Source organism: Moschus berezovskii, chromosome 12, assembly GCF_049115385.1.
Source record: "Moschus berezovskii isolate FMDL1 chromosome 12, NW_MosBer_1.0, whole genome shotgun sequence".
Lineage (NCBI taxonomy): Eukaryota > Metazoa > Chordata > Mammalia > Artiodactyla > Moschidae > Moschus > Moschus berezovskii.
In genome coordinates, this window is record NC_142471.1 from 80,446,740 (window position 1) to 80,474,135 (window position 27,396).

At 46.2% G+C, this 27,396-nt stretch overlaps 1 protein-coding gene across 4 annotated transcripts in view; it reads left to right on the plus strand.

Moving 5' to 3' along the window:
• VWA2 (von Willebrand factor A domain containing 2) overlaps positions 1-27,396 on the plus strand; it is a 53,756-nt gene that overhangs the window by 12,608 nt on the left and 13,752 nt on the right. For 3 of the 4 annotated variants that reach the window (XM_055424599.2, XM_088842345.1, XM_088842347.1), the window contains exons 4-8: positions 631-764; positions 6,776-6,885; positions 17,590-17,784; positions 23,823-23,956; positions 24,558-24,690. In XM_055424599.2, the coding sequence (XP_055280574.2) occupies positions 631-764; positions 6,776-6,885; positions 17,590-17,784; positions 23,823-23,956; positions 24,558-24,690 (706 nt within the window). The remainder of the gene's footprint in view (positions 1-630; positions 765-6,775; positions 6,886-17,589; positions 17,785-23,822; positions 23,957-24,557; positions 24,691-27,396) is intronic. The other variant, XM_088842346.1, reaches the window with a different exon arrangement.

Here is a 27,396-nt window from a genome sequence, read left to right on the forward strand (position 1 = left end):
GGAGTCACAAAGAGTCAGACAAAATTGAGCAACTGAGCTATGAAAAAATGCCACTGAAATGTATACTTCAAATATTGACGTGTATGTGAATGACATCTCAAGATAACTGAAAAAATATATATAATCTATCTCAAGGTGGTTATGAGAATTAAATAAATTAGTCCATTTAAAGTGTTTAAAGCAGAGTACCCAGCCTATAGGAAAGATTTGGTCAGTGCTTGTGGTCACTTAGGCTCTTGGGTAATGCATCCTTATGTACCAGGGTGCCTGACTGTGTCCCAGGCTAGACTGTGAACCCTGAGGGCAGGATCCAAGGCTCTTGGGTATCTCTCCATGGCTCCAGGAGCCCCTCCTCTCAGATGGCTTAGTTAGTGTTGTTGAATTAGATTCTCTCTTTATCACACAGACTTTCATCGGTGTTGTGCCCATGGTAGGTCCATGCTCCCCGCTGCAGGGGAGCATTGCCTGTGGCCCAGAATTGTCTCCAGTGTTATTTCCCCCACTGTACTAAGAGGAGCTTGACCCACTGCAAGATTGTTTCCACCTCCACTCTGCTCTGGGAGGAAGATCCTCTCGGGACCAGACCACAGAGAAGCTGTTTGTCACTAATGTTGCCCTCCCTTACCCTAGTGATGTGGTGTTCGGCTGCAGTGGACGTCCTGTTTCTGATGGATGGCTCTCATAGTGTTGGGAAAGGGAGCTTTGAAAGGTCCAAGCACTTCGCCATCACGGTCTGTGATGCTCTGGACATCAACCCTAGGAAGGTGAGTTTAAGTCTCATTGTCTTTGTATTAGGGTGTCTGGCTGCAAGTGACAGAAAGCCCATTTTAAGTGGAAGAGGGCATTTACTGGCTTGTGGAACCAGGGCGACCAAGGGGATGAATCCCGGTTCCAGGCACGATGGAATCCCAGGCCTCAATCGCTCTTTTTCTCCTCCTTTCCATTTTGCTTTCCTCATTTGGCTTCCTCCCCAGGCAGTTTCTCCTTACTCGGCAGAGTTGCCCTACACAGTCCTTGAAGCTAGTCATCCCCAGAAAAAGAAAGTGGACTTCTTTCCCTGTAGAGCTGGCAGAAGTCCTCAGGAGGGCTCTGATTGGGCAGATGTAGGTCACAAGACGATCCCTTTACCAATCACAGAAGCCAGAGGGAAGAGCTTGTCTGGCCGTTCCTGAGTCACCTGCTTATCCTCCTTCTTGGGGTGGGGATGAACACGTGGACTTCCTGCTAGAAGGGAGGCTGTGCTTGCAGAACTGCAGGAAAGGGAAAGCAAGCTGCAGACAAAAACTCCAACTATTTCTGAAGACTAGGGTCTGAATACAAATCAGCTCCTGCCCTCTGTGTTCGCTTGAAGGGAGCAGCTCCTGCCTGGTGAATCCAGCCAGTATCTCCATCTCTTGTTCTTCCTGATTCCAGATAGCAAGTCTTAAATGTCAGCAGACTGTGCTAGCTGTGCTGTTTGTTGCTAAAAAATGGCATTTGGGAACCATTCAACAGAAAAATGGACAATAAACACAGACAGTTCCCAGAAAATGAAACACAGATGGCCCTCTGACATAGGAAAAGATGCCCAACCTCATTCAATGAAATAGCATATCTCTGAGTGATACACTATTTTCTATTTAACTGGATTACCAAAAATCTAAAGTTTGGTTTCATGCTTCATTGGCAAGCCTGTAGGAAACTGGTGTTCTCCTGCTGGTGGGAATGTGCAGCCTCATTATGGAAGAACCTAACAGTGTCCATCCAAATGACAAAGGCTGGGACCCTTTGACTCAGTAATTTATCCTATAGATACTCCTACAGGTGCAAAATAATTCACACTCAAAGTTATTCATTGCAGTGTTGTTTGTAATTGTAAAAGATTTCAGGCAACCCAAAGGCCCGCTCACAGGGGTAAATCCTTTATGGTGTCTTCATATAATGAATCACAGGGCAACTGTCAAAAGTGAATGGGAAAAGTCTTTGATGTGGAAAAACACCAATGCAAATGGGGTATAAAAGTAAGGTGCAGATGGTATGTATGATATGTTACTCTTTATGAAAAATGGAGATGAAAAGAGCCTGTGTTTGTACTTGTTTATATGTGAATGAAGAAACTCTGGGGGCGTTTGTAAGAGGCAAAGAGCAATGGTTTCCCATTGAGGGAGGGAGTGGGAATTGGGCAGATGGGGCACAAGGCCGGGGGAGGCCCATTAGTATAAATGTCTTTATACCTTTGAACCATGTGAACTGACTCAAAAATCAAGTAAATATTTAAGAAGGGCGTTTTGGTTTGGAAAGCTGTAATTACGTGAATGAGAGCCTAGTCACATACAGGTGGAGGAAGGAAGTGGTTTTCCAAGATGACATTCCTGGGTTAATCCTAGAAAAACCTCTAGGACTTAGGAGAAAAGGGAGCTTTTAATGAGAGCCAGATTTCTTCCAGAAATGATATGTCATTTGTGAGGAGTGAGCACATTATCCTGGACTTCAGGCCATCTTGCATGGTTGTAACTGACATCATTCTGTCTAGATACAGATAGCGGGAAGTTCCAACTGTAAAGTCAACCCATCGTGGACTCTCAGAGGGTCAAGGCCAAAGGCTGCTGAATCTCTGCCCTCCTCCCCAAGGGACCCTGCTTTTTAAAGGAAGTGATTCCTTGGGGGAGTTTTGCTAATTTTTTCATGGAGGAAGAGCCATAAAGATCAAACACTGTTGACCTGGAAATGGATGTAGCATGTCCTGAAATGGGTGGTCTGGAGATCCCAGTAGATGACAGGTTGGAAGAGAAGAACTTCATGGATTATTAGAGAATGTTTTATAGATGAAGATGCAGGCTCAGCGAGGCTAAGTGACTGCTTAGGGTCACACAGCAATCTTAGCGCTCTCAGCAAGGAAGAACTGGGGGCTCTTGAGCCTCAGCCCAGGACTTCACATTCTGCTCTCACAGTCACATAGGCCATGGACAGCTGGTGACATGGTGGGGGGGGTGTGTCTCTGTACATAGAAGTGGTGGGTGCTGATGGAATTCAGCATCCTCAAAGAGAGCGTAAGGAAACTGTGACCAAAAAAGCAGTATGGGCGGTACTGCTGGGAGCAACTCTCCCAACCCACAGGTGCCCAGAATTCAGGGAATTTAATTTTTAAGGTGGTAGTGAAGTCGCTAAGTAGCGTCACTCTTTGCGACCCCATTTATTGTAGCCTGCCAGGCTCCTCTGTCCATGGGATTTCCCAGGCAAGAATACTGGAGTGGGTTGCTATTTCCTCCTCTAGGGGATCTTTCCTACCCAGGGATCAAACCCACGTTTCCTGCATTGCAGGCAGATTCTTTACCACTGAGCAACCAGGGAAGAACTAATTTTTTTATTTTTAAGGTTAGATATTGTCGAACTAAACAGTGCCCATAACAAGGAGACAGGATAGTGAGAGGCCTGGACATTTTCATATGAGGGAACCTGAGTGTCACTTTCACTGGAAGGAGGGTGCCGAGTGGCTCTGTTTTATTAACAGGACAAAGTCTGGGTGTTGAGGGAGCTGTATTTGGGTTTGACATGAGAAAACTTTCTCATAGCAAGACTTGTTGAGCTAAGGAATTGGTGTCTGTTTTGCAAGCAAATGAGCGCCTCCACCTCCAAGCTGCTCAGACTTGCTGGAATTGCTAGTTGAAGAAAGATTTTTGCATTAGGGTGACTTCAGATGCTTCAGTGTGACCTGCGGCTTCAGGTCTATTGTGTTTGCAGCTGCATTTTAAGTGTCATCGTCTTGTTTTTGGGCTTCCCATGTGGCACTAGTGGTAAAGCGCCTCTCCCGCCTGCCAATGCAGGAGACTTAAGAGACACAGGTTTGATCCTGGGGTCAGGAAGATCCCCTGGAGGAGGGCATGGCAGCCCACTCCAGTATTCTTGCCTGGAGACTCCCATGGACAGAGGAACCTGGTGGGCTACAGTCCATGGGGCCACAATCGGATAACTGAAGCAACTTAGCACAGCATGGCATGTCTTGTTATCTCCATGTATTGAATACAAGGAATTTGACTTGCACTTCATTTTACTTTCTGGGAAGACATTTTCAAGCAGCTATCAATTGAAGCTTTTGGTGGAGGCTCTGTTTTGAGGTGGACTGAAGGTGTTTGAAGTCTCCTCGCAACACTTTCGCTAAGTTCACTTCCTGGCTGTAATATAATGACTGCAGCAGTGATTACAGTGTGGTGAGAAATCCGGGCGGGCTGGCTTCTGAGCGTACCGTAAACTGAAGATAAAAGGTAGCTATTTTGCTCCCAAACCGCCAATTAAATTAAGTGCCTTGACTACTGACTCAAGCTGTTTCTATCTTGTTTTGAAGTTGGTTCCTTCCTGTTGAAGTCAATACACCCAGCTGTTGGTCTCAAGGGAGTCTTTTTTTAAAAAAAAAAAAAAGCCAATTCATTCACATGGTTCAAAACAAAGACATTCAATGAAAAGTATCCCTCCCGGTCACATATTTTCTATTTGCCCAGTCCTCCCTACCCCCAACCCTGCTGTCTTGAGCATCCTTACAGAATTGCTTCATGCAGATAGAAGCACTATGAATATATATTCTAATTTTTTGCCCTTTTCACACAAAGGGTGGCGTGCTTATACAGTTTTATCTCTCACCTCTTTCTCTTCACATTATCTTGAGAGTCTTTCCTGTCTAGGTAGGTAGGTAATATAGGTATTAATATAGGCATATATCACTTTTACGTGTGTCCCAGGTGGCTCAGTGGTAAAGAATCCACCTGCTGATGCAGGAGACGTGGGTTTGATCCCTGGGTAGGAAAGATCCCCTGGAGGAGGAAATGGCAACCCACTCCAGTATTCTTGCCTGGGAAATCCCATGGACAGAGGAGCCTGGCGGACTACAGTCCATAAGAGTTGCAAAGAGTTGGACACAACTGAGTGAGCATACATGAGCACGCATTTTTATAGCTGATTAATGTTCCATCATAAGAATTTACCAAGGTCAGTGAGCCCGTATGTGTGTGTGAGTTGCTGTCTGTAATTCCTTTTCTGTGATCTCTGTTCATTCTTGGCCTGTTTTTCTGCTGGATCGTTGATCTTTCACATATCAGTTCCTAGATACTCTTCATGTATTGGTGAAAGTAACTTTTGTCTCTGATGTGAGTAGCAAATAACTTTTCATTCGTCTTTACTTTTTGGTTGCATTATGACATTTTTTGCCCAGTGGAAGTTTTCTTCAGAGAGTCGGATTTATCATTTATTTCCTTTACAACTTACGGATTACAAGTCATAGTGATGTCTTTGTTACTTTGCAATTACAGGGGAATTCTCCCAAGTTTTCTTCTAGAACTTTTATGGTTACACTTTTCACACTTGTGAATCCATCTGTACACTTTCCTCTGTTCTTTTGCAGATGGCTGTCCTGTTGTGCCAATATATCTTACTGACTGTACCATCTTTTCCCAATGGTTTGAGATGCCCCCTTTATCACGCGCTAACTTCAAGAGAAAAAGGGTCGCTTCTCAGAAACGCCTTCCTGAGGTTCTCTACTACTCTGCTTTCCTGTGTCCATCCCACATGCCCACCCAAGACTTGTATTTCTTCCTGCAAGATGCCCAGCAGCTCCTCCTCAGAACTTCCAGTGGGAGGAAAGTCACTGGGCTGTGCTCCCTGCAAGCAGATGCAGCTGGCCAAGTGCTTTGATCCAAGTGCTCCCAAGCACCAGGCCTGCTCAGAGATCAGAAGTGAAGGAACTCACATAGCAAGAAAAGGTCAGCATCGTTGTTTAATTATGAACCACTTGGCCCATCTGCAGTCTTGGCCAGAATTCATTGTGAGATGAGTAACTGAGAATATAGTTTCTCCAGGACTTGAGAGAGCCAGCCACTAGGTGCACGGGTTAGGCCCTCAAGACGAAACTTAAATGTTTAAACCCTTCTCTGCTTGACACGCTAATCTTAAGAGGCCAGAGAATGACTTTACTCACAGTTTCCCTTCTTCTGTTTTGCAAGGCGTTGGATTTTCTCCTGTGGCCTTCTGAATGAGGATGCAGAATCAGGAATCGCCGGTGGCTCTCGCTTCCTCTGCTATAGAGGAACTTCAGCTCCAGCAGTGCTTGTCTCACACTAGGGAGTTGCTTGGCCCCCAGTCTTACTCTGTCTTAGAGATCTGGCCTTCCCCTAGCTTAGCGGGAGGAGGTCTGGAAGGGTGCTCCCTCCTCAACCAAGGATGGGTGTGTGGTGGCTGTGGTTAGTGATGGCCACCCATTGATGGTGGCTGTGATTAACTTCTGGTTGGGGGTTTTGCTGGAAGCCTGTGCTGGCTGCTGAGGAGACAGTCTATATATAACAGGCTTAGTGAAGCTCATAGGCACCAAGTCCAATGGCCGTGTTCTTTTCTTTCTAGCCCTGGGCCAGGTCTGTATCCTCTAGTTTCTCCGACAGTAATTATGGGTATGAATAGTGCCTCGGTGGATTAAATTAAATGTGTTGATTAAATGAAATCTCCAGGTGCCTACACCTGGAGATAGTAAGTGTCAGCAGAGACCTTAAAGTGCTCACAACTCCACCCAGAGAGCTGTTGAAATGAGGGTTGAATTGGTGGTGGTCAGTGCAGAGCACAGGCACGTTTGACCGTCTCCTTCCGAATTCTCCTCCCGGTCTTTGGAACTTTCTTTCAGGGAAATCACAGAAATACCAGCACTGGTATTTGCAAGTGGGCAGGAGGCAGGGTCGTTAACCTTTCTCATCCCTTCTCTCAGGGATATTTGTGACTTGACCCTGCTCTCAGCCCCTGGGCCCTCTGTCTCCCACTGCAGGTCAGGGTGGGAGCCATCCAGTTCAGTTCCACCCCTCGTCTGGAATTCCCCTTGGATGCATTTTCAACCCAACAGGAAGTGAAGGCAGAAATCAAGAGGATGGTTTTCAAGTAAGTACAATCAGATACTGCTACAATTAGAGCAATGCTAGCTGCTCTCAGAATTGCCCTTGAAGAGTTGCATCTGCTCTTGACCCCACAGAGAGAGAGAGGTCTGTGGCCCGGCTTCTAGAAGCCCAGGGGTGCACAGCAGGTAATAAGAATTCCCTTTTCAAAGCTGTCCCTTTATTACATAATATCTAAGGTGGGAACTTAAATGCAAGTTAAGAAAAAAAAAGAGAGAAGTTTTGCTTCTGTTGTGTGTGGTTGTCAGCTGGGGGAAAGGTCTAGTGAGGGTGGGGACAGATTAAGAGCATGAGGTGGTGGGAAGGATCCTAGGTCCTTCTCCCAGTTCTCTCCCTGGTGAGATAGGATGACTCACCACACTTCTTGGAGCCTCATTTTTGTGACCTAAAAAGAGTTAGCACTCCTCTGTTACTGAAAGCACTTTAAGAATGATGACTCGTTCTTTATGTGCTCATACACATCCTATAAATATATGTATGTAGTAGGTCATGGGCTTCCCAGGTGGCGCTAGTGGTAAAGAACCCGCCTATTAATGCAGGAGATATATGAGATGCAGGTTCGATCCCTGAGTTGGGAAGATACCCTGAAGGAAAGCATGGAAACCCACTCCGGTATTCTTGCCTGGAGAATGCCCTGGACAGAGGAGCCTGGTGGACTACAGTCCATAGGGTTGCAAAGAGTCGGACATGACTGAAGTGACTTAGCACACACACACATGAGGTGGGTCATGATTTTAGTCACATTACAAGTCAGCTGATGTGTGTATATGTACATACATATGTGTATATATTTTACATGTATGTATATATTATACATATATGGCTATATGGATATAAACGTGTGTTATACACACACACATATACATGCATACACATATTCAATGTTCTTCGTAAGCCCTCACAGAAGAATGGCTTTATTGGCCACTTGCTACTTTGATCTCTGAATCTTCTTTGGTCTCTGCTGCCCTTGCCTTAGTGTCTACTGAAATCTTGTTCAAGTCCATGGTCCCAGCCAGGTACATCTGTCACCTCCACTTGCAAAGGCCCTGAGCTCTGAGGTCCATTCATCAGTCTCAGGCTTGTATGTCCCCAGTGTTCTCAATAAGCCAGAATCCCCACACTGGGAACAGAAAGACCTCCAGGGATCCTACAGGTCCCAAAGACCTCCAGAGACTCTTATTAAAATTTATTTTATATTGGACTGTAGTTGATTTTCAATGTCATGTTAATTTCAGGTATAGAGCAAAGTGATTCAGTTATACATATATCTATTCTTTTTCAGATTCTGTTCTCATTTAGGTTATTATAGACTATTGAGCAGAGTTCCCTGTGCTATACAGTAGATCTTTGTTGATTATATATTTTAAATACTTTGTTATTATATATTTTAAGTTTCTTCAGAGAAATGCCCCTTTAGGTCTTCTGCCCATTTTTTATATTGGATTGTTTGTTTGTGTTTTCACTTTGAGATGCATGAACTTTTCATGAATTTTGGTAATTAACGCCTTGTTTGTTGCATTGTTTGCAAATATTTGCTCCCATTCTATGAATTGTCTTTTCATTTTCTTTATGGTTTCCTTTGCTATGGAAAAGCTTTAGCATTTAATTAGGTCCCATTTGTTTATATTTGTTTTATGTGGGTCAAAAGAGATATTGCTGCAATTTATACCAAAGGGTGTTCTGCCTATGTTTTCCTCTTAAGAGTTTTATAGTATTCAATGTGACATTTAGGTCTTCAATCCAATTTGAGTTTATTTTTGTGTACAGTGTTAGAGAATGTTCTAATTTCATGTAGCTTTCATGAAATTAGATAGCTTTCATGAAATTTTCATGTAGCTTCATGAACATGTAATTTCTTTTACATGTAGCTGTCCAGTTTTCTCAGCACCATTTATTGAAAAGACTGTCTCTTCTCCATTGTATAGTCTTGCCTCCTTTGTCATAGACAAATTGACCATAGATTTATTTCTGGGCTTTCTATTCTGTTCTATTGATCTATATTTCTGTTTTTGTGCCAGTACCGTACTCTCTTGATTACTGTAGCTTTGTAGTATAGTCTGAAGTCAGGGAGCCTGACTCCTCTAGTGTCATTTTTCTTTCTCAAGATTGTTTTGGCTATTTGGGGTCTTTTGTATCTCCATTCAATTTTTTTGTTGTTGTTCTAGTTCTGTAAAAAATGGCAAAAGTAGTTTGAATTGCATTGAATATGTAGATTGCCTTGGGTAATATAGTCATTTTGCTTATATTGGTTCTTGATTAATATTTATTCTATTGATTCTTCCAATCCAAGGACATGCTATGTCTTTCCATCTATTTGTGTCAATTTTTTTTTCTTTCATCAGTGTCTTATAGTTACAGAGTCCAAGTCTTTTGCCTCCTTAGGTGGATTTGTCCCTAAGTATTTTATTGATTTCGATGTGATGGTAAATGGGATTGTTTCTTTTATTTCTGTTTCTCATCTTTCATTGTTAGTGTACAGAAATGCAACAGGTTTCTGTGTATTAATTCTGCAAGTTTACAAGTTCATTGAGTTCTAGTAGTTTTCTGGTAGCATCCTTAGGATTTTACATGTATAATATATTACTACAAACAGTGACAGTTTTATTCTTCTTTTCCAATTTGGATTCCTTCTATTTCTTTTTCTTCTCTTATTGCCATGGCTAGAACTTCCAAAACTATGTTGAATAAAAGTGGTGAAAGTGGACATCCTTGTCTTGTCCCTGACCTTAGAGGAGATGATTTCAGTTTTTAACCGTTGAATATGATGTTAGCTGTAAGTTTGTCATATACAGCCTTTATTATGTTGAGGTAAGTCTCCTCTATGTCCACTTTCTGGAGAGTTTTCATCATAAATGGGTGTTAAATTTTGTCAAAAACGTTTTCTACATCTATTGAGATAATATGGTTTTTATTTTTCAATTTGTTAAAGTGGTGCATCACATTGACTGATTTGAGAATATTGAAAATCCTTGCATCCCTGCAATAGATCCCACTTGACCATGCTATATGATCCTTTTAATGTATTGCTTGATTCAGTTTGCTGGTATTTTGTGGAGGATTTTGGTGCCTATGTTCATCAGTGATATTGGCCTGTAATTTTCTTTTTTTGTGGTATCTTTGTCTGGCTTTGGTATCATCGGGATAGTGGCCTCATAGAATGAGTTTGGGAGTGTTCCTTCCTCTGAAATTTTTTTGGCCGAGTTTCAGAAAGATAGGTGTTAACTCTTCTCTAAGTGTTTGATAGCATTCACCTGTGAAGTCGCCTGGTCCTGGACTTTTGTTTGTTGGGAGTTTTTATTTTTTTTTTAAGGGATTTTATTTATTTTTATTTTATTATTTTTTTATTGGAGGCTAATTATTTTACAATATTATATTGGTTGGTTTTGCCATACATCGACATGAATCCGCCCAGGGTGTACATGAGTTCCCCCTCCCGAACCCACCTCCCTCCTCCCCTTATCCTCCCTGTGGGTCATCCCTGCATACCAGCCCCGAGCATCCTGTAACATGCATCAACCCTGTGTTGGGAGTTTTTAAACTACAGTTTCAATTTCATTACTTGTTATTTGTCTGTTAATATTTTCTATTTCTATATGACTCAGCCTTGGGAGATTGATCTTCTAAGAATGTGTCCATTTCTTCTCAGTTCAGTTCAGTCACTCAGTTGTGTCTGACTCTTTGCGACCCCATGAATCACAGCACGCCAGGCCTCCCTGTCCATCACCAACTCCCGCAGTTCACTCAAACTCACCTCCATCAAGTCAGTGAGGCCATCCAGCCATCTCATTCTCTGTCGTCCCCTTCTCCTCCTGCCCCCAATCCCTCCCAGCATCAGAGTCTTTTCCAGTGAGTCAGCTCCTTTCATGAGATGGCCAAAGTATTGGAGCTTCAGCTTTAGCATCAGTCCTTCCAATGAACACCCAGGACCGATCTCCTTTAGAATGGACTGGTTGGATCTCCTTGCAGTCCAAGGGACTCTCAAGAGTCTTCTCCAGCACCACAGTTCAAAAGCATCAATTCTTCGGTGATCAGCTTTCTTCACAGTCCAACTCTCACAGCTGTACATGACCACTGGAAAAACGATAGCCTTGACTACACGGACTTTTGTTGGCAAAGTAATGTCTCTGCTTGGCATGTAGCTGCTTGTATATGTCTCTTACAAGCCTTTGTGTTTCTGTGGCATCAGTTGTAACTTCTCCTTTTTTCATTTCTAATTTTATTGATTTGAGCCCGCTCCCTTTTTTTTTCTTGATGAGTCTGGCTAAAGGTTTATCAATTTTCTTTTCAAAGAAACAACTTTTAGTTTCATTGGTCTTTTCTATTGTTTTCTTTATTTCAGTTTCATTTATTTCTGCTCTGATTTTTATGATTTCTTTCCCTCTACTAACTTTGGGTTTTGTCAGTTCTTTTCTCTCTAGTTGCTTTAGGTGTAAGGTTAGGTTGTTTATTTGGGATTTTTCTTGTTTCCTGAGGTAAGATTATATTGCTATAAACTTCTTTCTTAGAACTGTTTTTGCTGTGTCCCATAGGTTTTGGATCATCATACTTTCTTTTGTCTCTGGGTATTTTTTGATTTCCTCTTTTATTTCTTTAGGAATCCATTTTTTTGTTTGATAGCATATTATTTAGCCTCCATGTGTTTATGTTTTTTACAGTTTTTTTCCTTGTAGTTAATTTCTAATCTCATAGCATTGTGGATAGAAAAGATGCTTGATATGATTTAAGAAAAATTACCAAGGCTTACTTTGTGGCCAAGCATGTGGTCAATCCTGGAGAATATTCCATATGCAGTTAAAAATAATGTGTATTCTGCTGCTTTTGGATGTAATGCTCTATAAGTATCAATTAAGTCCATTTGGCCTAATGTGTCATTTAAGGCCTGTGTTTCCTTATTGATTTTCTGTCTGGATGATGTGGTATCCATTGATGAAAGTGGGGTATTAAAGTCCCCCATTATTTTTGTCACTGTCAATTTCTCCTTTTATAGGTGTTAGTATTATATATTGAGGTGTTCCTGTGTTGGATGCATATATATTTACAATACTTATATCTTCTTCTTGGGTCGATCCCTTGATTATTATGTAGTGTCCTTCTATGTCTCTTACAGTGGTCTTTATTTTAAAGTCCATTTTGTCTGATATGAGTATTGCTACAGTAGCTTTCTCTTGATTTCCATTTGCATGAAATACTTTTTTCCATCCCTGACTTTCAGTCTGTATGTATCTAGATCTGAAGTGGTTCTCTTATAGAGAGCATACCTATAGGCCTTGGTTTTGTATACCTTCAGCCTGTTTGTATCTAATGGTTGGAGCATTCAATCTATTTATGTTTAAAGTAATTACCCGCGCCTCTGCTGGAAACCCTCCAATACCATCAGGTAGGTCTGGCCCAGGCTCTTAGAAGGTCACAGATTTTGTCCTTGGGATCTGGTATGAAACCTTGCATGCACCCTCCAAGAGTGGAGTTTCTGTTTGCCCCAGTTCTGTGGCAGTCTGCAATTAAACACTACTGGCCTTCAAAGCCAGATACTCTTGAGTCTCCTCCTCCTGATGCCAAACCCCCAGGCTGGAGAGTCTGACATGCAGCTCAGAACTTTCACTCCAGTGGGAGACTCTCTATAGTATAATTATTTTTCAGTTTGTGGGTTGCTCATCCAGTGGGATTTGATTTTATCATGATTGCACTTTTCCTACCATCTCGCTGTGGCTTCTTCTTTGTCTTTGGATGTAGAATATCTTTTTTAGTAGGTTTCAGAGTTTTTTCTTGTTGTTGTTGATGGACTTGGACTCAAATGACTCAGCCCTGCTCTCATGTGAAAAGTTATGCCAGTTGCAGTGACTGGTACCAAAAGGCACTTTATAGAGGTCACTCTGTACCTCTCCCAGCCCCTTATTTTATGGAGGAGGATACTGAGGTTGAGAAGAAGCAGACAACTTGGCCAGGACCACAAAGTCACACTGCTCATCCAATAGGCCCCATGGAACTGTCCCTTCTCACCTCTCCCTGCCCTCTCCTCAGCCTCTACCTCCTAACGCTTAGTTGAGCCTCTTGTTAGCTATGTTGAAAGTCATACCTGAGGGCTGTCATTCATGACCCGTGACATGCAGAGACACATTGAGAATGTGCCAGAAGAAGACACTGGGGAGGAGAAAGATGCCTCTTTACATGTCTGAACAAGGTCAGCTCTTTGGGGGTGTGAACAGTTAGCACTTCTGTATCCCAGGACGACTGTAAGACAGCAAACCAGGACAGGAGGCAGTAACTGGATTTTGGCGAAGGTTGCAGGGTCACTGAGGACACTGAGTATTGAGACACTCTTATTATTCAGAACAGAGGAATGCTGGCTGCCTGGGAGTGATGACCTCCCCAGGGCACTTTACCCTTTTTCTTCAGTGGAGTTTGAAATTCTGGACTGATGAGCACAGCTATGCCCCAAACCCAGAACACTTGCCTTTCCAGACCAAGGCAGTCCCCTAAAAGTGTGTCTTGAAATGGCTAAGAAACCACTATGACAATCACCTTATTGCTATTTTGTGATCACTTTGGGAAATATTACAAGCAAACCTTCCAATGTTGTACCTCGTGATAACCTAAAATCAGAAAAAACACAGCCAGAAATTGGCCTCCGAATGCTTAGAACTCTGGCCACGGGGACTGTGCAAGTCTGTTCCATCATCTGATTAATTTCATAATTACACAACTCTGAGTTTTCTGTGATTGAATTTTTTGGACCCCATCTGTAGCTTTATCAGAGTTGTAGTGTGTTTAAATAGCTCTACAGAAATAGCACTCGCCACATTACTTTAGCACAAAGCCTTTTATAGCAGCTGTGGCTTATTTCAAGCTACATTAACATTTAAACATAGTTTTTAGAATAGTTAAAATTATAAAACTTTTAAAAATATTATTTGGTGTGTATTTTTTCATAAAACTGCATTATTTCCCATGTTGAGCCCTTTTATGGTTATATAATAAACCAGTGAATCTGGCTGTTATAATGCAGTGAATTAGTCGCGAAAACAGGGTTACCCAACCCCTGGTCATGGACGAGTACTTGTCCACGGCCTGTTAGGAACTGGACCACACAGCAGGAAGTGAGCGACGGTCAAGCTTCATCTGTAGTTACATTACAGACACTCCCTATCACTCACATTACCGCCTGAGATCCACCTCCTGTTGGATCATCAGGTGCGAGAGATTCTCACAGGAGTGTGAACCCTACTGTGAACTGCACATTCGAGTTCTAGGTTGCATTCTCCTTATGGAAATCATCATGAAACCATCCCCCCAGCCCCCAGTCTCAGTTCTTGGAAAAATTGTCTTCCGTGAAACTGGTCCCTGGTGCCAAAGAGGTTGGGAACCACTGCCCTAAAAGAACACATGTAGCTTGATTCCAGGATTTTTATCCACTGCGGAAACCTACAACAACATAAACTCCTGTGATCAGCATCCCTGTGCCTACAGTGGGTGTTCTTATGAATTAGTTTCTGAAGTCTGTTCCATGTACTACCTGCATCAGAATCACGGGGGGTGGGGGAAGGGAGGCGGGTTTAAAAATATAGATTCTCAGGCCTGGTTGCACATCCACCAGTTTGGACTCTGGGAGGGGAAGGGAGGCGGGTTTAGAATATAGATTCTCAGGCCTGGTTGCACATCCACCAGTTTGGACTCTGGGAGGGGAAGGGAGGCGGGTTTAAAAATATAGATTCTCAGGCCTGGTTGCACATCCACCAGTTTGGACTCTGGGAGGGGAAGGGAGGCGGGTTTAGAATATAGATTCTCAGGCCTGGTTGCACATCCACCAGTTTGGACTCTGGGAGGACAGAATCTGAGAATCCACATTATTAAGTCGCCTGAGGGACTTTCGTGCTTACTAGAATTTGAGATGAACTCAAAAGATAAACTTCTTGGAATAGACTGCTAGGTAGTCATTATAATGACCATTGATGGAGTGCTTACTGGGTACCAGGAGGCATTTAACCCTCAAACAGTACTGTTACTATCCCTACTTTAGCAAGTTTAACAGGAATCTCAGGTTAAGTAACTTTGCCGAGTTTAGCTGGTCACTATACCACAGTCGGACACGACTCAGCGACTGAACTGAACTGAACTGATACCACAGGACTTAGTATCTGTGTTCTTGTTCTTCGTCGGTCTGGACGTTGCTCTCATAAACAGCAGTCCATCTGTGAACCTTCACTTTCTACCTACTTCAGTCCCATTGGAGAGAAATTAGAAAAACATTAGATTCTGGACTCAGGCCTCTAGTTCTGGAGCCAGATGCTGAGCTGAGAACAGACTCAGTGAGGAACGCTCCAAGAAAGGAGGAGAGTGGAGGCAGCAGGATTTCTTCTCACTCCCTGGGGGTCAGAAGCCATTAGGAATCTCACCTGAGCTTGGTCGGCTGCAGTCAGCAGGTCAGGTGGAGAGGGTGGCTGGCACGGACCTGTGTGTGCTGAGCGATGTGGAGGGTGGACACCACAGAGGCCAACGGAGTAGTGACCTGGGCCCTCCTGTCCTTCAAATTTAATTTCTCTTTGGCCACAGGCTGGTGGCTCTGAAGAGGGGGCCCAGACCCACTCTAAAAATCTGGTTGAAAAGGAAAAACAAAGTGTGACACTGGAGGGGCTGAAGGCAGACCTGTATGAGAAATGAGAATGGATTTTTGGTGAACAAGTGCTTTTTTTCTGATCCTAAAGTACTAAACCCATAGGAAAAGAAGTGATGGTTAGATGGATGATGGAGGAAGGGCATATTTTCAGGAGAGAAAGCTGAGGCTGGCTGAGAAAGTAAGGCTACAGGATCACAGCCAGAGGCTCGTGGCAGTCACCACTGGGGGAAGCCACAGGGAGCTCCTGGCTTTCAGTGAGAAGTGTTTTGTGACCGTTTGGGCAGTCGTACAGAGTCAGGGTCAACAAACCATTTCATCGGAGAGCCATACAGTAAATATTTTAGTGCTCTGCTGGCCACGTGGTCTGTATCGACAGTACATAAATGAATGGGCACCCGTTTCCTGTGCCCATTTGCCCCGAGGCTTTAATTTGCCGACCCCCTCAAAGGAATGACCACTGGCTTTGAAATCAGCCTGCTGCTGCCAAGTCACTTCAGTCATGTCCGACTCTGCGTGACCCCATAGACAGCAGCCCACCAGGCTCCCCCGTCCCTGGGATTCTCCAGGCAAGAACACTGGAGTGGGTTGCCATTTCCTTCTCCAATGCATGAAAGTGAAAAATGAAAGTGAAGTCACTCAGTCGTGTATGACTCTTCGCAACTCCGTGGACTGCAGCCCACCAGGCTCCTCCATCCATGGGACTTTCCAGGCAAGAGTACTGGAGTGGGGTGCCATTGCCCTTTCCGGAAATCAGCCTGACTGGGTTTAAACTGCAGTTCTGAACTCTATTAGCCGGGGAGAGGCAGGTTGTATAATGCGATGGTAAGAACTTGGACTCTGGAAGTTCCAGGTTCAAATCCTGCCTCCACCACCCATGAACTGTGTCACTTTAGCTAAGGCCCTTCTCTGAACTCTCCTGTCTCAGAGCTATGGTGAGAATTACATGAGCCAGGCACCTTTATACACATGTTTAGTGGTGCTTGGCACATGGTAGGTGGACAGTAAATATTAGCAGTTAGTATTACTGGTCTCTTGAGCAGGGGATTCCTCATCTATTACCATCCACTGAAAGGCTTTGCCCAAAATCTACTGTAGTAAGTCATTATTTTCTGTCTCAGTGACACCCAGAGCTGGCAGTTCACCCTCTGTGGATATGGGCACAAGCCTCCTATGGTGAGATTTAGTAGGGATTCTGTGCTGGGATTCCAAGCTCAGCCAACAGTCTCCATAACTGCACTGTGAGGAATGGAGAGCCTTAGCCTCCTGACGAGATGGGACCATAGTCACCTGCCCTGCTGTGAAAGCAGTCAAACGCTTCAGCCTCCCAACGCCCAACCCTGAACCTGGAAGTGAGGCACAGAGGCTTGATCTTGACAATGACCCTTGCATCAAAGCCCCGCCACTCATGCTCAGAAATCCTTACCAAGCTCAGTTACCTGCTTTCCCAAGGATGTGTTGAGCTGTAACAAGAAGGGAATGGTTCAGAGATGGGGAGATAGGAGGTGGGTGTTAGGCAAATGATGAGAATTGTGCCCTGGAGCCACCACAGGGAGAGAAAGCAAATGCAGACATGAATAACATTGTTACATAATACAACGTCTGTGCAGGTGGAGTGCTAAGTCCAGGGGAAAAACTCATTTTTCTTCCTCACCGTGGTTTAGATCTTTCTCTGTCTCTCATTTTTCCCCTTAATGTACGCATTTAACACTGTGTGTGTGCTCAGCTGCTCAGTTGTGTCTGACTCTTTGTGACCCCATGGACTGTAGCCCACCAGGCTCCTCTGTGGAATTCTCCAAGCAAGAATACTGGACTGGGTTGCCATTTCCTTCTCCAGGGGGATCTTCCCAACCCTAGGATCAAACCCGTATCTTTTGCATTGGCGGGTGGATTCTTTACCACTGATGCCGCCTGGGAAGCTCCATCACTGCGGTTTAGATGGTGAGAGAGTGCACAGATCATGTGGGAATTGTCCCTTTGAGCCTCTGCTGGGAGAAGGTGGCTGTTGTCTCAGGTTCTCATGCCAACCTCACCCCTGGATCTCTGGCTCTTCTTTTTTTTTTTCCTTCTGGGTGAGCTCAGAGGCGGGCGCACAGAGACAAGCCTTGCTCTGAAATACCTTCTGCGCAAAGGGTTCCCGGGGGGCAGAAATGCCTCCGTGCCCCAGGTCCTCATCATCGTCACCGACGGGAGGTCCCAAGGACACGTGGCCCTGCCTGCCAAACAGCTCAAGCAGAGGGGCGTCACTGTGTTCACCGTGGGCATCCACTTCCCGAGGTAAGAGATTTGGCTGTGCTGGGTCAGCCCTCTGGGTCAGCCTGGCGGGCTTTACAGCCATGGGCAGAGAGGGGAGCTGGGAAAACCATCCTGGATCTTCGGGGACCTGTCTTTTCCTCACTTTGCTGTGTTGTTGCTGGCACACAAGGGAACTCCAACTCTTTGGAAGTCTGAGAGTTTGCGTTGTCTTTAGTCTGAACACTTGGTTTCAAGTGTCAGAAACTTGACTCCCACGTATCTGGGTGGAAATAGAAATTCAGGGACTCGTATAACTGCACCGGTGGGCCAGGGGTCTCTTGGGGTCCGCAGGATTTAAGGTTTTCGCTGCCTTTTAGAGTCTTTCTGTCCCCCATCCAATTGTCTCTGCTATTCTCTCAGCCCGACTTTCTCAGGAAGCTGGGACTCTGGGTGCAGGCAGCACCCCAGGTCCCATCTTCCCAGCTCCATCCTGGAGACAAAAGACTCATTTCTCCAGTTTCAAGTTGAATAATCCAAGAAAGTGTTCTGATGAGCCTGAGACGGGTCTGTGTCTGGCTCCCCTCTTCTCCAGCCGTGTTTCTCTGGGTGCTGAAATCTGCCTTGCTGGTGAGAGGAGACGGGTGTGTTCTCAGTCCTAAAAATGGAGGGCACCTCTATGAACGTCTGGTTGTTGTGGATATCAAGTGAAGTGACTCTGGTCCTGGCACTGTGCCTGTATACAGATCTCTCTGTTCATTTTAGTACTGTCATTCCAGCACCAACTCCCTACCCCAGGACACCACAGTCCACGGATGTTCAAGTCCCTTATTTGGCCCTCCCATATCCGTAGATCATAAACATAGCACAGGAGCCACAGTGAGTTGAATTTGTGAGTGTGGAACCTGTGGATCTGGAAGGCCTACTGTACTTTTCTTATTCTCTCAATAAATATAGGTTGTCTTCCTCGTGCCAGACGCTATTCTAGGTTCTCAGGATACAGAGACAATAATATTATACAAAGTCCTTGCCTTCGTGGAACTTCATTCTAGGAAAGGAACTGGATAACAGATGAGTGAGTAAATAAGTAATTTCAGGTGGAAATAAAATGCAGAGAAGAAAATAAAGTAGGTAAGAGGTTACAGAATGATGGGAGAAGAGAGGATAGCTATTTTTTGGCAGGGGAAGAGCATGCCATGCAGCTATTGGGATTTTAGTTTCCCAACCAGGGATTGAACCAGCAGTGAGAAGGCTGAGTCCTAACACTGGACTGTAAGGGAATTCCCAACAGGATAGCTATTTTAGATAAGGGGAGTCTGGTAAGTCTCCCTCAAGGAGTTGATTTTTGAGCAGAAACTTAAGTGAGAAACAAGCTTTCCAAGTAACAAAAGAGAGCAGGCAAGGCAGGCAGATGGCAAGTGCAGAGGCCCTGAGGCAGCAGCTAGCTGAGTGTCTTATAGAAACAGCAAGACAGCCAGAGAGCAGCTGAAGACCACCCAGCAAGGGGTGAATTAGAACAAATAAGGAGAAGACGTGGGCGGGAATCTGGGCTAGAGACACTGTGGGTTATTGTGGAGACTGAAGTTTGTAATGAGTAGTGTGGGAAGTCTGTGGAGGGTTTTGAGCAGGAGAACTACGTGAACTGGCTTACATTTTTAGGAGATCACGGTGACTGCCAAGAAGAGAATAGACTGACGGGACCGAGAGAGAGGCAATGACAGGGGCAGTGGGGAATCTAGGAGATGGCGGAGCAGCTCACATGCAATTTAATGGTGGTTTGTCATAGGGCGGCAGCTGTGATCTGCAGAGGAATGGCTGGATCTAGGATGTGCTTGGAAGGCAGAGCAGTGGAGTGACTGGTGTGTTGGATGGGGGTATATGAGAGAAGAGTAGAAGATCTGGGCTTGAGCCCCAGCGTGAGTGGTGGTGCTACTTACTGACATGAGAAAGACTGGGAAAGGAAATTGAGTTCTGTTTCAGACAGGGCAGGTCTGAGATTCCTATTGGCCATCGCAGTAGAGAGGCTGAGTGGAGAGTTGGATGGAAGAGTCTGGCACATAGGAGAAGGGACTGGCATCGAGATGGAAACTGAAGATAGTGTTTAAAGCCTGAGTAAGATCACCCGAGTGTCGAGTGAGAGGACCTCCGAGGACCAGCACGTGCAGGTCAGAAAGAGGAAGGTTGGAGGCTGAGGCTGCAGGTACCGTGGGGCTGTCCTGATTGTGCTGTGTCCTGGTGCAATGATGACAGCCACCACCACCGCTGTTGTTGCTGTCATTGTAAGCTGGCACTAAACACAAGCTGCCTTGTGGCTGGCTCTTTGTGTTCTCAGATATAAGGAACATAAACCCCTTGAGAGAGGAGAAGGGGTGTTACTTTATGGCTCCCTGCCCACCCTCCTGCCCAATAGAGTGTCTTACGAATAATAGTTGCCCAAGGTCTGTCACTGAGGATGGAACTCCCCACAAGGTGGAAATACTGGCCCATTCTGGGGCTTTCTTCTCCAGCTGCTAGCTGGAGGAGCTCTTCTCAAACTATATGTGGTGAAGGTCTAGTTTTTTTTTTTTCCCTAATGGATTATGCCCTGATGCTTAAAAAAAATAATTACAATAAAAACGAATTACCAGAAAAATGAAATAAAAACAAAGACAAAATAGAAGCTCAAATTCTTATTCATTGACCCAACAGACATAAAAATGGCTCTGTCAAGTTGCCATACAATTAGTTTGTAAATGCCTGGTATCTATGCTTATGAGATTCTGAATCAGGGTGAGTTTAGGGACCTGCGCTGGCCCACAGACCACACTTTGAGCATTCCTGGTGTAGAGAAATTAAGAAGCCAGTTGTTCAGGAGAGGGGGTATTACTCAGATTTGAAAGCCGGAGTTTTGCAGACACAGGAAGCCTCTGAGGAAGCCTGCTGGGCTCCCAGGCCCATCTAACCCCTCCCCCTACTCCTAGTAGAAGGCCGGTGCACTGTTGACCAGTGGTTCTCCAGGTGTGTTCCCTGGACCAGCAGCATCAGCATCATTTAGAGCACTCGGGCCACACCTCATTGAATCCAAAACTCTGGGGCAAGGAGCCTCAGTTAGTTCAGTTCAGTTCAGTTGCTCCAGTCGTGTCCGACTCTCTGCGACCCCATGAATCACAGCACACCAGACCTCCCTGTCTATCACCAACTCCCGGAGTTCACTCAAACTCATGTCCACAGAGTCAGTGATGCCATCCAGCCATCTCATTCTCCGTCGTCACCTTCTCCTCCCGCTCCCAAACTTTCCCAGCTTCAGAGTCTTTTCCAGTGAGTCAACTCGTCGCATGAGGTGGCCAAAGTATTGCAGCTTCAACCTTAGCATCAGTCCTTCCAATGAACACCCAGGATTGATCTCCTTTAGAATGGACTGGTTGGATCTCCTTGCAGTCCAAGGGACTCTCAAGAGTCTTCTCCAACACCACAGTTCAAAAGCATCAATTCTTCGGTGATCAGCTTTCTTCACAGTCCAACTCTCACATCCATACATGACCATGGGAAAAACCATAGCCTTGACTAGACGGACCTTTGTTGGCAAAGTAATGTCCCTGCTTTTTAATATACTATCTAGGTTGGTCATAACTTTCCTTCCAAGGAGTAAGCGTCTTTTAATCAGCATCCGCAGTGATTTTGGAGCCCCCAAAAATAAAGTCTGACACTGTTTCCACTGTTTTCCCATCTATTTCCCATGAAGTGATGGGACCAGATGCCATGATCTTTGTTTTCTGAATGTTGAGCTTCAAGCCAACCTTTTCACTCTCCTCTTTCACTTTCATCAAGAGGCTTTTGAGTTCCTCTTCACTTTCTGCCATAAGGGTAATGTCATCTGCATATCTGAGTTTATTGATATTTCTCCTGGCAATCTTGATTCCAGCTTGTGCTTCTTCCAGCTCAGCGTTCCTCATGATGTACTCTGCATATAAGTTAAATAAGCAAGGTGACAATATACAGCCTTGATGTACTCCTTTTCCTATTTGGAACCAGTCTTTTGTTCCATGTCCACTTTGCTTCCTGACCTGCATACAGGTTTCTCAAGAGGCAGGTCAGGTGGTCTGGTATTCCCATCTCTTTCAGAATTTTCCACAGTTTATTGTGATCCACACAGTCAAAGGCTTTGGCATAGTCAATGAAGCAGAAATAGATGTTTTTCTGGAATTCTCTTGCTTTCTCCATGATCCAGCGGATGTTGGCAATTTGATCTCTGGTTCTTCTGCCTTTCTAAAACCTGCTTGAGCATCTGGGAGTTCACGGTTCACATATTGCTGAAGCCTGCCTTGGAGAATTTTGAGCCTGACTTTACTAGCGTGTGAGATGAGTGCAATTGTGCGGTAGTTTGAGCATTCTTTGGCATTGTCTTTCTTTGGGATTGGAATGAAAACTGACTTTTTCCAGTCCTGTGGCCACTGCTGAGTTTTCCAAATTTGCTGGCGTATTGAGTGCAGCACTTTCACAGCATCATCTTTCAAGATTTGAAATAGCTCAACTGGAATTCCATCACCTCCACTAGCTTTGTTCGTAGTGATGCTTTCTAAGGCCCTCTTGACTTCACATTCCAAGATGTCTGGCTCTAGGTCAGTGATCACGTTATTGTGACTATCTTGTTCATGAAGATCTTTTTTCTTCTGTGTATTCTTGCCATCTCTTCTTAATATCTTCTGCTTCTGTTAGGTCCATACCATTTCTGTCCTTTATCGAGCCCATGTTTGCATGAAATGTTCCCTTGGAATCTCTAATTTTCTTGAAGAGATCTCTTGTTTTTCCTATTCTGTTGTTTTCTGCTATTTCTTTGCATCGATCGCTGAGGAAGGCTTTCTTATCTCTCCTTGCTATTCTTTGGAACTCTGCATTCAGATGCTTATATCTTTCCTTTTCTCCTTTGCTTTTCGCCTCTCTTCTTTTCACAGCTATTTGTAAGGCCTCCTCAGACAGCCATTTTGCTTTTTTGCATTTCTTTTTCATGGGGCCTCAGTCTCTGCTTTTTCTGGTCCTCAGTGATTCAGATACCACTAAGGTCTGAGAACCACTGTAGTGAGATTAAAGACTAATGCGCTCAAACTCTTCCCTCCCCGCCCACCGGTTAGTATTTTAAACCCATTCTCTGAGGATTCTCAACTCTGGCTGAGTATCTGGATTACCCAGGGAGCTTTTAAGAAGGTCTCTTTGGGAGCTGGGAGAGCTAAGGGTGGGGCCTGGCAGAGCTGCCCACTCAAAGCTACTGTGAGTCTAAAACTAAGAAGCCCCTCCTTCGTACCAGGCACTGTCCTAGGTACTGGATAAAATGGCTGGTTTCTGTGGCTTCAGAGGAGAATCAGAGTTTTACATGAGGTGATTTAGGGATCCATGAATGTTTTGCTGTATTGCCAAGCCTTGGTCTATTTTGATGAATTTTTTGATGGGCAAGATTTAAATGGATTACTGACTGCATTGTCTTCTTAAAGACAGATTTTTTTCAACATCCTTTAACCCTTCTTCATGCCCTAGGGTCATCATGCCACCCATCATTTCTGTTCTGGGCACAACAGTGCCCTCTGGTTGTTGAACTATGCCAGTTCCCACCTCTACATGGCCTCACATTGCTGGCCTCTGAGTTCTTATGGCCATGGTTTATAATCATCAGGATTTTTTTTTTTTTCTATTACTAGTTGTTCCTGTGTGTGTTTCTCTTGGCATCACCTAGAACCACAAACCACTTTCCTTCATTTCCTTTCTGCTTAAATTTTTCTCATAAGTTATAAAACCGGATGACTAGATCTGTTAGGACCGAGTCTCAAATAAGAGCTGACAGTTTGAGTGGGAGGCTCTCCTTTGAGGAAATTGGTGGGTTGCTGGAGCATGCACACATTACTACCCACAGCTCAGCATCCTCAGTCTTTCTGTGGTTCACATCTAGACCTTGCCTGCATCCTAGATGGATGAGGTTGCAGCTAGGTGGCTCCTACCTTGGTGGGTGGTGGTGCTGTCCACACAGAGCCCGGGGTCTAGGAGATGGGTGGGCAGGAGGGGGGTGAGTGTGGGCGACGAGTCATTGTGACTTCTCTGCTGGGGCTGGGACTCAGGTGGGAGGAGCTGCACTCGCTGGCCAGCGAGCCAAGGGAGCGGCACGTGCTGATGGCTGAGCAGGCGGATGACGCCGCCAACGGCCTCTTCAGCACCCTCAGCGGCTCCGCCATCTGCACCACTGCCTCTCCAGGTGAGTAAGGGCCTCCCAGCTGGGAAGGAGTGGCCGTGTCCATATGGAAGTGGGATGCGAGGGTAGGGAGGGTTCCCCAAGGCCAGAGGGCAGGACACAGGAGGCTCCCTAGGGAAGTGGGGTAAGAGAGACAGGACCTAGCAGCTTCAGCCCTGGGACACTTGGCTTTGTTCAGCCTCCCCGTGTCAGGCCCTGTGGGGGTTTTGGTTGGGAATCCTGAGATTGTCTTTGAGGGATCGAGAGGCTTGGGACCCAGATGTGGCGGGGGGGCCCTGTGCCTGTCCACTGCTTGGGAGGAGGAAGGAGCAGCTCCCCACACTGTCAGCACAGGGAGGCTTCCTCTGGAGGTGAGATCCCTGTATGCATAGTCAGCTTTGTCAGGGTCTCCGGGAGCTGGAGTGACCTATGTAGTATGAAAGGTACACGTGTGCACAGGACGGAAGAGCTGTGAGGGCGGGGCCTGTGCAGAGGAGATGCTCGGAGACTGGCCGGCCCTCCGCTGTATGCTCTGCCAAGAGGGAGTGAGGGCAGGGGTTAGTGGGACCACGGGGATGAGGCTTAACTCTGTCTTCCCTGTCTTGGGCATGCATGGTGGACACAGACTGCAAAGTCCAGCCTCACCCCTGTGAGCGCAAGACGCTGGAGACGATCAGGGAGCTTGCTGGCCTCGCCCCGTGCTGGAGAGGATCTCGGGGCACTGATGCTGTGCTGGCTGCCTTCTGTCCCTTCTCCAGGTTTGTCCTCAAGGTCTGGGGTCAGAGCACGAGGGTTCGGCCTGGGCAGGGTTGGCCAGGGGCTCACAGGCTGCAGGGAGAACGGCTCTCTGGGGCCTTGCCCGTGGAGCCTGTGATGGGGATCAGAGGAGACTGGAGAGGGAGCCAGGGACAGAGTTTCAGGGACACAGGCTGGGGCTCAGGTACTCAGTGTCAGAGTCTTGTAGACCCACCAGCCAGGCACCCAGGGTGGGTGAGCGGGGCAGGTCACAGCCATTCTGGAAGGCTGGTGGGTCAGCCAAAAACTGGTCAGATAGGGCAGCGGTTTGGACATGGGATAGTGGTCTGGTAACTTGGTTCCTCTGAATACCAGTTTCCACCTTTATGGGGGCTGAGCAAAGCCAGAGGCTTAAATAAGATCCTTGGATGAACTCCAGCTGTAGATGTCGTGTGGGAGGCTGGATTCTTCAGGACCGGAGTTCAGGCATTCGAGAGCTCTCACTGCCCAGCTGCTGGCCACTGCCCTGCAGGCTCCCCAGACCATCCCTCGGCTCTTTATCTGGATCACCTCCAGTATGGCCCCTGGTTAGCAATTCGTGATCTAACCCACCGTCCTTTCTAGAGAGCCAGGGTAGTGTTTGAACCAGCTGCATCTTGCCCCTTGGCCTGGCCTCTGCGATGATATCAGAGCGTGTACACGGCAATGAGATGGAACAGCCGAGAAGCTGCAAGGGCCATGCTGGGCCGATGCCAAGTCCAAACGCCACCCTGGCAGGGAAGGGCCATGCCCCCCACGTGGATCAGAGGAAGTGGGGCCTGGAGCCCTGTCAGAGGCCATTAGAGGCTCTCTTCTGAACCTGAGCTTTCAAGTGAATGGAGGTAGTTCTTTGTTCTCTGGTGAACATGTTTAAGTGCCCCTCTGAGCCGGACGGTGTGTGACAAGGAGGCGGACACAGTCACTGCCCCCAGTGGCTCTTGGTCCAGAGAGAGCTTCCCAAGTGCTGGAGTGGGGCCTGTTTCCTTCTGGCACATCATGGAGAAGGGACTGCTTGAACAGTCTTCATATATATATAATTATAAAGTCTTTATATATAGTTTTATTTTATTTATTTATGGCTGCACTGGGTCTTTGTTGCTGTGTGTGGCAAGTGGGAGCTCCTCTCTAGTTGGAGCTTGTGTGGACTTCTCATTGCGGTGGCTTCTCTTGTTGCAGAGCACAGGCTCTAGGGTGCTTGTGTGGATTTCTCATTGCGGTGGCTTCTCTTGTTGCAGAGCACGGGCTCTAGGGTGCATGAGCGTCAGTGGTTGCCGCTCATGGGCTCGGTAGCTGTGGCGCCCGGGCTTAGTTGCCCTGCGGCATGTGGAATCTTCCCGGACCGGGGATCGAACCTGTGTCCCCTGCATTGGCAGGCAGATTCTCAACTGCTGCACCACCAGGGAAGTCCCTCAACAATCTTGAATGGTGTCAGAACCAGGTCGCAGTGGGGCTGAGGCTTCCGGAGGTTGGGAGGCCCAGGAGAGGCTGGTGGCTAGAGTACACTTTCTGTGCTCGGACTCTGGGGACACCACTATTAATGAGCTGGGAACCTCCGCTGTCTGTTCCCACGTTCAGGAAGGGAGTGAGGATAGGACCTGCCCCAGAGGATTTGTCTGGAGCATGCAGGAGTTAATACATCAAGGCTTCTAGAATAATGCATAGAGTAGGCTTTTCATCAATCCCTTCATTCAAGAAATCTTCACAGAGGCTCTCCTGAGCTCTCAGCACTGCCCCATGTCCTGGGGAAGCTGCATGAGCATCTCAGATACATATCTGCCCCCGTGAGCAAGAGGCAGCAGAGAACAAAGTAAATATCTGGAGGAACTCTTAGGTGATGCCAAGTGCCTACTGGGGAAAGAATGCAGGGGTGGGGAGAGACAGAGTGGGGTTAATAGATGGTTGGGGTAGGGTAGCACTTTTAATTACAGTAGGCAGGGAAGGCAGAGAATGTGGAGTCTGGAGCTGAGGGAGGTGGCAGGTGGTGGGGTGGGGCAGCAAGCTGAGGACAGGTCCAGGCAAAGGCCTGTAGACAGTGTCTGCTCAGTAGCACGGGTTCCCAATGCTGGGCTGGGTAGGGAGGGCAGGGCCCATGGAACTTTCTGGGCTTGGATGTGTGGTTTTATGAGGTTGTCACATGGAAGGGAAGAAGAGTTCTCTTTAATGAGCTGGTGACTTGGCAGAGTTTTGACTTCAGCAACCCCTTGAGTTCAGAATTAACTTGGCTTTTCTCCCAAGTGGATGTTTTGCCTTGGGTAAACTCCTGCCCTAGCAATGAGCCCCATTAGCCGCCCCTCAGCTGGGCAACACTGGGGTGGGATCCCACTGGGAGAAGCCTTCTTGGGAAAGTTTTAGAGAACTGTATTGCCAAGGCCCCGAGAGAATCTCCTTAGAGATGAGGCCATTGTGGAGCTACTGCCAGGCAAGGGGAGGGCTTCCTGCCCAAGGGACAAGGACCACTTCTTGCCTTGGCTGGCGTGTGACCCCGCAGACCCAGGAGAACTGGGGCACGGTGGCCCAGAGGGCAAGAATCATGGGCTTTGGAGTCCGAGACAGAGTTCAGATCCCGGTTCTGCTGTTTTGGTAACTGTGTGACTTTGGGCCCCTTGATTCAGCCCTCTGAGCCCTCTTCTCCACCTGAAAGAGGCTATTGTCTCTTCAAATAGCTGAGGACTTGATGTAATGATGGGGAT